The 10,502-nt window shown below is 36.9% G+C and overlaps 1 protein-coding gene across 2 annotated transcripts in view; it reads right to left on the bottom strand.

Moving 5' to 3' along the window:
* Positions 1–5,083: 5,083 nt before the first annotated feature.
* The window catches only part of LOC111269847 (uncharacterized), a 12,528-nt gene continuing 7,109 nt past the window's right edge, over positions 5,084–10,502 (bottom strand). For both annotated transcript variants that reach the window (XM_022849711.2, XM_022849712.2), the window contains exons 5-10: positions 8,748–8,908; positions 8,013–8,138; positions 7,115–7,303; positions 6,800–6,945; positions 6,193–6,364; positions 5,084–5,797 (exon numbers count right to left, since the gene is read on the bottom strand). In XM_022849711.2, coding sequence (XP_022705446.1) covers positions 5,465–5,797; positions 6,193–6,364; positions 6,800–6,945; positions 7,115–7,303; positions 8,013–8,138; positions 8,748–8,908 — 1,127 coding nt within the window. In that variant the 3' untranslated portion in view covers positions 5,084–5,464. The remainder of the gene's footprint in view (positions 5,798–6,192; positions 6,365–6,799; positions 6,946–7,114; positions 7,304–8,012; positions 8,139–8,747; positions 8,909–10,502) is intronic.

Here is a 10,502-nt window from a genome sequence, read left to right as displayed (position 1 = left end):
TGTTCCAAGTCTATTATAAGAGACATTAAACTGCAAGTCAACAACGGACGGTGCCTTCGCTCCAGTGCATTCTATATGGCGTCAATTCCTACATGATAAGAGTAGGAAGAGTTTGTGTTATTCATCTTAAGCGCTTGCCAACAAATGTAAGTTTTCGAAATCATCAAGTGGTTGAATTAACAACACTGCATAAGGCTTAGTTTTTTTACTTAACCAACAAAGCACCCTATTGTGACCTGCTTTTCTGTCACACTTGGGTTTAATAGCATTCGTTATTATAAAGCTATCTGGCCTCTATTACCCTAACCCTGCAACCGCGCTAATACGCGCTTTAACTTACTGTGTATATCAGTCATCCGTACAACAATTTATAGATACCGGTACATCAACGGCTAATACTGAAGTTTTACAATATACTGATAATAAACTACAGCTTTCTTTTACCCTACTTATGCAAACGAATTCTTGACCTGAAAGATGCAATAAAAAATGCTTTGCGTTAAGAAATCCTCCCTAGCATTGTCTTAACGTTGTCTATTGCCACTTTAATCAAGACAGAAATGAGCCTTGTTATAATAGTTTATTACGCTGTAAAACATGTGCTAACTTACGACGGCAAAAATTGATAGAATTTGATTGGCACTATGCCAATAGTCGACAGGCGTCCGCTGAAGTCATCGCTGCCTGGGTGAATCCTATCAAACTATTAACTTACTTATGAGCAATTGCATAGAAGCCAAAGACAAGCCTTGGAACAACACAGAGCTATTAGGTATCCAGAGTGCACTCCGCAATCTCAGTACATCAAATCCTGCAATTTGCAAAAGTCAGACGCCTGAGCCAAGACTGTACTAGAATCACGCACGTTTTCCCTACCTCTCCTTAAATGTTTCAAATCTATGCTTTATGTAAATTCGCAATATGTACAACAGCATGCTATATGCTAATTTGTTTGCTCTAAAAGGATATCTCTGAGAAGCGACACGCTTCTTACTGGATTTATATTTTATCCTTATTTATTTTATCCTTAGCACTGCCATAGCACGTTGCTGGGTTTTCACCCTCTGCCAATTCAGCATATGAAAGACCAGACTAGGTCACTTGGCAAACAACAGCCAGCTGTAAAAAAGACATACGTGTTTTAAAATTAGATCATAACAAGATATTTAGAAGAAAAGATAAAAAGATTTTGAAAAGATAAATGTACAGTTATTTACGACGAGCGCACATGTTACATTAGTTACTAAGTTACATTAGTTGTCTCTACAACGATTAGGCCGGCGTGACGGCATAAACTCTTTTCAGTGCATGGTATTGTAGCTTGACCGTCCGAATCAATATTTTCTATATATATATATATATATATAAGCACAACTTTAATTTACACCACGGAAGATGTCTTCTAGTAATAGTAATAACTTTCCTGATTTACGTTGAGGGCCTTTTTCCTTAGTAGGAAAGCAATTTCTAATGATTGACCCTTCATTTTTGTTAGCCTGTTCTATATAACGTATAACAGCGTCTTTTCTGAATACCGAATTATAACTAAATTGTAACACTTGACAAAAATTTGTTTTTTCACTTTTAATGTAATCTCGTTTCACACAATAAACTAGCCCGCCTAAACAGCTTTCGAAATTATTCCTAAATTGTGTTCGTATGCTCGGACATAGCTTACCCACTTTTCTGTGCTTGTTTATCATCTTCATGCTATGTTTTGAAGTTGCTTAGTCTGATACGTTATCCCGCATGATTTAAAAATTGTTTGAGTGATACAAATCAGACTCTCCCGGAGTACCCTTCGATTCTTTACTTTCCACAGATCGGCTTCAGCGTCAGTAAACAGGCAAATAAGAGATATGATCCGTAACCGTGCTGCTTTCGCGAGAAAATTTTCGCGGCATGGTCGGTTCGAATCGCAATGAAGAAATAGTGTCATAATATGATCTTTAGCATTTTCTACTTTAAATTCATGTATTCATTTTTGGATATGGTTTTCATTGAGGGGTTGGGGCATCAATGAAATGAACAATATTTGCATTTGTAAAAAAATTCAAAGACAAATGCAGTTTCAGGCACCGCCTAAAGACCTGCTAGAAAAAGCGAAACTTTCCGGTCGATCCGACGAAGGGTTGAATTCACTAGCCGCTAAGTGGGCGTAATTAAAGACAATAACAACAGCCGCGACCATGACAACGGTGACAGTAACAGCAACACGAGTACTGCCAGTCTGTAGTAATATGTTTATTCAGGGCGAAGCTAATTAAAACTAGGAAGTATAGAAGTGTCAAGAAGCGTAATTACATTTTAACGTGGGTTTTTAGTCACACAGAATATGCAATATTTTCGATTGTATTTAAATTAAACAAGGCAAATGTTTCGAATAAATTATGTTGTCCTAAGGATGCAAAGTGATCGCGATTCTCGCTGGTATAAAGACTGCCTTTAAGTCTTGCAATCTAGTGCGCTTTTTTGGTAACAGGAAAAAGCATATATTTTGTATAGATTTCTCTACTACTTAATTATATGTGAATAAAAAATAAAGTTATCTTGTATATTTTGGGCTTACTTACCTGCCAAACTACGTGACTTTAAACCGAACGGATGCATAGCTTTCTTTATTTATTTATTTAGCATTTCATAGCCCACAGATCATTAGAGATACATATCAATGACATGATAATAGTAGTAATAATGCTAACAATAATAGAAATAATATAACCTTTGCAGGTTATATTGTTGTATTTTGATAGTAAATATAATCTATTAAATATCGACTTACAGTATGCTAATTTCCACGAACCTAGCATCACGAAGAGAATATATTCGACCGAGATCAAAGAGTAAAGGAAAGATCACAGTGACAGTTCAGAAAAGAGCCAAGATTATCACTGGCATGACTTTATCACTGATTAAAAAGAATAAAGATTTATCTGTGTGTGAAATAGTTGAGCTAAGTTTATATCTCACAGTTATTTTATATTGCATCGAATTCTGAAACCCTTCTAATGCTAGTTCAAGCGCTACATATTGATTAAGCTTGATGATCGCCAAGCCAAAATATTCGTATTTGAAAGGATAATCCTGAAGATCCTTAAGAGCAACGTAATTAAGTTATATCGAAATAAGTTTCCGCCGAGCTGACCATAACAACTACATTCGTTTCCTCTGCGTCGAGTAACGAGGGGCGATATCTATGCCACAGTTAAGAAGCAGTATTTTGATAGAGCAGAACTTAAATTGGCTGTTCAATAGAGTGACGAAATGGGTCAGTGCTGTCTCTGTACGGACAAATCGCTGATGCACTGAAAGAGATGGAACTAGAGACGACGATTTGAAAATACGTGCGAAACACTGTTGCGTTCAAATCTGGTTATTATTCACTATCCTCTAACCAAGTTGTATTCTACAATAAAAATCAAGCCAATTAAAAAAATAATGGCTTCAGCTATTTTGATTTCGAGCATAAAACGTGTATAATGCCGTGCTTGACGATAACCAGTCGAACATAAAGAGTTATATACGAGAGTGGACTTACAGACATTACCCTATCACCCTTTAAATAAATTAAAGTCTATTTAAGCGTCAAACTGGAAAATGGTCTATCATCTACAATCCGTTAGATACAACTGTAATGTTTACACAGACTGTAGGAACTTCTATCATTAGTCCTAAACGATCGCTCACAGGCGTCCCTGTGTGGTCCATAAAACTTCGAGTCGTAAACTTAGCGTGAAACATGGGCATCTATTGAATACAAACTAATAACTATATGACAGCTACATTATATTTGTCATTATTATCATAATATGCAATTATCTAAAAGTTATTATTTTATTTCTATTTATATTTAACCATAGTCTGGCATCGCCGCAACTTGAAATTACTCATTATCTGATGCTAGCCAACATGTACTTATTCCTTTAAAGGGATCACGAACATCAATCATTTCTATAGCGTGAATTAGCCATAACCTTTTACATTTATAATAAATCCTTTCTGAACGTTATAAATGTTCTAAACATTGGCAGTAAGATAGAAGAGACCTAAAGCAATGTAAATATTACCGATCGATATTTTACCTACACATAGGTAACTTATATAAAACAAAAAACGTTTTGTGTAATATATAAAGTTTTAATAATAATAAAGTTTCTCAAAACAAACTTGTTGCGAGCCTACTACTACTGCGAGTATTATAAAAACTTCCCACTTTGCCAGTAGTCCACAGATTTTCATTGAAGTATCGTCGTTTCGTAGCGCTATCAATTAAACCATGAATAATAAAACAAATAACAGTCAGATTTAGTAGCTAAGACTGTACCGACTGGGGTTATATATTAGGTATTTCTTACGTGTCCTTCCATATCATAATGATACATGAGGATGGTATAAAGTAATTCATGAATTGCTCGGAAATTATCTCCTCTATAGGTAAACGATGGATTGAGCCTGTGGATTGATTTTTTGTTCTTTGTTTTGCAGTTGCACCTCCTTAAATATTTCACGTTGTCTAAAAATAACGCAGAAAAAGCCTCATGAATGTAAAGATATGTTGAAAGGTTGTGACCAACTGGGTGATTGGTGTGGTCTTACCCAATCGCGGTTGTACATATGTTCTAATAAAAAAAAACAAGACCGGAACGAAATACCCAAAACACGAAAGTCGATTGCACACTAGTCGAAAATGTCAACCTTCTGCTTTCAGCATGCTGAAATTAGCGGTTAGTTTACGGACTATAGGTATTATTTTAACTAATAATTTTCCAGGTAACCATGAGGGGAACTCTCGTCAAAGGATTAAGCGTCTTTAAGTTTAAAACACTAACTCGCTATCACTACAACATCGTGGGATGACACACGAAACATTGTATCCCGTCGAAAGCAGTACTTTCATGCGAACTTCCAATAGCTGGTGCTTTCTGAATCGCAGTACACAACTATTCTAATACTACTTAGGAAATAATAGACTGTCAGCTAAGACATATAGGTGTTGTCAAAATGGAATAAATGCTTCCAAAGCTGGAAGCTCTCGTAGACAAAAACTTCTCATTAACGCTGCAGTTAGGGAAGAAAGCAGGTGTCTAAAAAATGGCTTGTTTTTTTTTATTACGACGTGCACTATAAAATCCAAACTAACATCACCAAAAACTAACGGCTGGCGAAGGTATCAGCGTTTTAGGTGGACGTAGCCGTGGAAAAACGTACATGCAATAGATGTCTAAGTCTATCTCAGCATATTCAATCAACGCCGTTTCTCTTCTATCTGGATACAACAGACTGTCGTTCTCTACGCTTCCCGTTGAGACTGACGGGAACCAACGACAAAACTGTTAAAACACTCCTTCATCGTTTTGGTCTCTATAAAATTGTCCGCTTGGACTTTGTTCGCCTGTTTTTTAACCAGTTTTTTGATCGGCTACTTCTGTCACAATATATTCAACGATTCGATTCCACATTTTTTTTAACGAGGTATTGGTGTTGAAGTAAAGATGTCTTTAATACTTCGGCGTCGCCTCTGTCCCAAATCATCTTTCTTGAGATGTGCTATCCGTGGGGTACTTTCAAAGCGCTCTAACGGTACAATGCCTGACAAATCACTGCAGGACGTGAGATTGTCTCTTGAGCGGAGATTCGACATGTTAAGCTTACGGCGTCGTAGAGTGCCCTTCGGCGGATTCATCAGACCATCAATTTCGTAAGATGCAACCCCTTTTTCAGTGGGAGCTTTACCGTCTTTTTGTAGATCTGGAATCTGCGTCAACTGATAAAGGCTAATCAGGTCGTCAGCCGCAGGCTGAAATGAAATACAAGATATTTATGCCTTTAAAATATTGTAAGGATATTTACATCTAATCCCTTTTTTAATTAAAAATTAATGCTTTTCAAGACAGATCGGCTGTTTTTCAAGCAACGTTTTTGGGACATTATCATTTTTATTATCAATTAAGATATTAACATAAAGCTTCCAAGTTTTTGACCGGACCTAAGAAAGACTTCTAAAGCGTCATAATTGCTTAGGGAAAACCCAGTTTTTAAAAAAATGTCAAACAAAAACATATATATTTTTCTTTTGCCGCACGGACTGCTCGTGTGTGCCAATTTATCCAGCATTTTTTTAGAGTAAACCATCAAGACCTAATAAATGATATACCCATTTTTTCCAATGCATTCTATAAGCATAATACATACTGGATATATCGCGTAAGTGATAGCCTCTGGTTCGTCTCTTGCTTCCAGCCAGTCTGCTGCTTTCTCCGGCCTGATATTTTTTGCAAAAACTGCCTCCTTCTCCTGAATGAGGTCGTCTACGCGCGACAATGTGTTATCTGCTCGTTTCAAAAAGCTTCGTTGCTGCTCGATCCTGAAAAATACGCGAGCAATAATGTCATTAGGAGCTCGTCGAGCCAGGTAAATGTAGTGATTGTAGGCTGTAGTAAGATATATGAATGCAAAAGGAATCATCCTAAAAGAGAACGTTAGAAATGGTTGATTTAATTTAAACTATAATAATAATATTAGATCACATAGGTATAGCCAATAACAGTGGCGGCTAGGCCTCTAGAATAAGTAAGGGGCATATAATCGATTTATTGAGGAATTGATGATTTTAAAAAAGATCATTATTCTTAATACAAATGATGCGTGTGAAAAATAGAACGACCGTTTATTATTCGTTTTCGCATGTCATATAGACCCGTGTTTCTATTTTTAGTTTGACATCAGATGTTAATCTTTCCATTACGGAACGAACACCAGAAGAATATGTATATACAATATATATTCTTAAGTAACTTACAACTCTTGAATAGTGGAACCGGCCGTCATCTTGCCCAGAACATCATCGTACAGCGGTTTAAAGGCTATAATCATGGTATTGAGTAAGCGAAGATACAGGACGAGATCCACTTGGCCTGAAGTCATTTGCGTCTCGAGCTCAATTACCTGGAGCGCGGATTTTCGGACACATATGGCTTTAATGATCGGAAGTGCCAATTTGGCAGAAAAGATTGATCGAAATAGATGAATTTTGTAAAATATTTATTAACAAATGATAATATTCAAAGGTATAACACAGTCATTACTACTACCATTTCTTTTACGTTTTCCTTACCATTGGCTGGAGTTCAGGACAAGCGGCAATCAGTCCTTTATTAGGAAGTTCGATCAATTGGTGGACATCCACAGTCTGATCACCATCGGCTACCAAATGAAGAAGCCGCGCCAAACGAGAGGATGTATCTATCAGCTGGTTAACTGATGCTGAAAATCTCTCTAAGTTACGCTGGTCCGAATCTAGCACCTGAAGAAGCAGGGGCACGTATGAATACGAGCAGAGAAACAATCAGAGTTAAGCAAAACAGATATTGTATACACTTACAGCCATACAACTCACTAGGTGTTACAGCGCTCAATCGATAACCTAATGGACAGTATCTAATCCGGCACCCCTTAGAAATGGTGTCCTTGTGGTCTATGGACAATAAGCCAATAAACTTTTTTTCTATGCAATGGCAATTCAGCAGTATCGACTGCAAAGCGTCCCACTTCGAGAGTCTTCATCAATGAAAAGACATCAATGCAATCAAACATTTCTCCCATTAAATTCTTCCATCTATCCATGTGATCGTCACATCCCGTCCTACCAGTCATCGGTTTGTAGACACGTTTCACTAGTCCAAAAAGCGCAAGGACACCATCGCTATCTCAAACCCGTCCTGTAACTTTACCATCCCCACATCCTGTCAGACCGATCAGACCGCAGAAATACTTCTGTAAACTATCCGAAAGACCCTGTGCCTGATGTGCATCCGCAGATGCGAATTAGTTATTTTAGTGGTTCTCAATGACAACAAGTTTATAAGCGCTGCTTCCGTTCGCTAGTCGTGCTATATTAGTACATTTAAAATGATAACATATCACATTCACGCTGACAAGACAAGCAAACATCATCTGGCTATATATTTTTTCTATATCCAACAGAGCAATCTTCATCACATATTCGTTACTACCTTTTCTTGTTGTTGTGCACGACGAAGTTCTTCACGACTTCGTTCTACGGCTTCCTCATTGCGCTTCAGTTCCTCCGCTAATGACTCGATCTGAGATTGCATCTGCGTGCGACAATCCGTGGCTAGCTGAAAGTGACGGAGTTTAATTTCAACAGATAAATTCACTGGTTAATCCTCGTATTGCCAACGGCTTTTTTCTTGTGTACTGTTGATGGTTGCTTGTACACTCCTAATTTCTATTAATGGCAAATACTCTCTATGCTAAATCGTCAACCCAACAGTAAGCGAGAGCATTGGCCCCAGAAACAAAATCGTACGCGACTAACATTCTACAACTTCTACGCAAGTGTTACGCAGCCTTGAACAATGTCATTTGTATATACCTCAAGAATACTTTTTTCATTTGCCAATCTCTATTTTTACCACTTATCGTAGCAAAACACTAGCATATTATCATGTTTAATGCTATAGCTATAGTTACGTATCTCTGGTTTTTCGTTTAATAAAAATCTGTCTAGTTTTAGTACATATGCGCAGTGCGTATTCCCATATTTGGTTAACAACTTTTCTTATTGAAAATTCCATTTTGCGTGGATAATAATTTTATCTACACAAATTGATTGCATCAGACATTAGTCTTCTTTGGCTAACCATGCGGACAAAGTTCAATAAATCACCATCAAAGGGAATAGGTTGAACGCACAGAGACTTTTCAAACGACATTGATGTACCCACTTGTTCATTAGCTGCAAGTTGGGTCTGGTAAAATTCTGTTCCGGTGCGAAGCGCCTCGATCGACTCGCCCATCGGAGCTAGCACGAGTCCGAGAGACGAGGCATTACGTCTTAACACAGCTTCGATCACACACAATAGAACATGAAGGAACGTGCTGCGTCCTGTAGTAAAATGGAAACCATAATTAAAAAATAATAAAACATTTTAACGTTATTTAAGATAAATATCGATGTAATCCCAAACTCACGACCTGACTTCATTGTTTGTGTAATCTCTTTCCTCTTAATTTTGTCATCTAACCTTGTTGTACATGACCTTTAATCAGAACCACGATCACTTGTACACATTTCACTAACACTTATCCTTTTACTACGAACATAGATTTTTGGATATATCTTGCCTTCTCGCTTTTTATTTTTATATGTACGTATATTGTTCTCTAAATAAGCATTTGAAGAACAATCTGCCTATTTCGGATGTCAACCTGGCGTCAGCGCTGCAAGGCTCTGTTCTGCATTACAAAAAAAACCGCGAAGCGAGTATAAGTTCAATTATCATTTAATTTCTCCGGTAACACTAATTTTAGTAATATTTCATGGCATATAGGGTAAATGCATAGCAGTCTTTTTCGCGGTCGTTTTTCCTAAAGGAACAAGCATACAGGAATGTCACCAACGATATTTATGTATTCCAAACTGCTACTCTGTGGAACAAATGTGGAAATGGCAAAAATTGAATCATCCGCATTAGTCATTGTTGCTACCAATCAATTAAATCAATTTTGAATGGAAACTACCTACAGAATACCTTTTGAAGACTGAGATAATCATTTTGTGGTCTTTTCGTTTAATAATTATTCAAGAAAGAATGATTACTATTCATTCACAATTGACGATAGCTAAGAAACGCGGTAGCTCAAGCGATTATCAAGATCGTGTTATTCGAGTGTAACCAATTATAAAAATACATTTTTAATCACCTTTAATTGTACTAACTCACGATATAATAGAAATTCGTTGGGTCTTAGAGTAGCCTTAATGATTGCCTATATAGAGATTACGTAACTAAATCGGCTTAAAACTGCCAACTTAAGAGAGTTTTCTAAATCAGCTATTTTATCTCCCTGCTGGAAAATATCTGTCCATCGGGAATTTTTAACAACGTTCCGATCTACCGCTTACTCTTGCTTATAGACAATGCCTCACGATTCGGGAGAACAAATTCGTGAAAGTATCGTAATTTTACGATAAATTAAATTTATAGATTGTCTACAGATATGGAGGTATGGTAAACCATGCATAGATGACACTGAACGGCTCAAGTCATCATCAATGTTATTCCTAGAGCCTAGCATCATAACCAGGCCAAAATACAATCTCCAATCACACCAGACGTGCTTAAGAGAGTATATACGCAACGTTGTTATGCAATAGTCTGTCTGATAGATGTAAGTAGTTTTCTCTAGAATCTAAAAATCTAAAAATGAGTAAAAAGCTTACGAAACGACGATAACTTTTCAATTGATATTTATTATAAATATTATACTGCTCAATACCATATGACGCATATACATTCCATTGTTACAACGGCCGATCGGATTTCAAATGAACATGGTCCGATGGAAGTCGACATGACCACTCAATGCACGAAACCAAACATAGCAATTTTTCCGATTCATCGAGATCTATCAATTGACAACAAAACCCAACTCTTCTATAGAAAATGTCGTATTAGGTTTTTACCCCCTTTATATAT

This window comes from Varroa jacobsoni, unplaced genomic scaffold (genome assembly GCF_002532875.2).
Source record: "Varroa jacobsoni isolate VJ856 unplaced genomic scaffold, vjacob_1.0 scaffold_1421, whole genome shotgun sequence".
NCBI lineage: Eukaryota > Metazoa > Arthropoda > Arachnida > Mesostigmata > Varroidae > Varroa > Varroa jacobsoni.
Note: the sequence above shows the minus strand (reverse complement) of the source record. Positions and strands in the feature narration are given on the sequence as shown.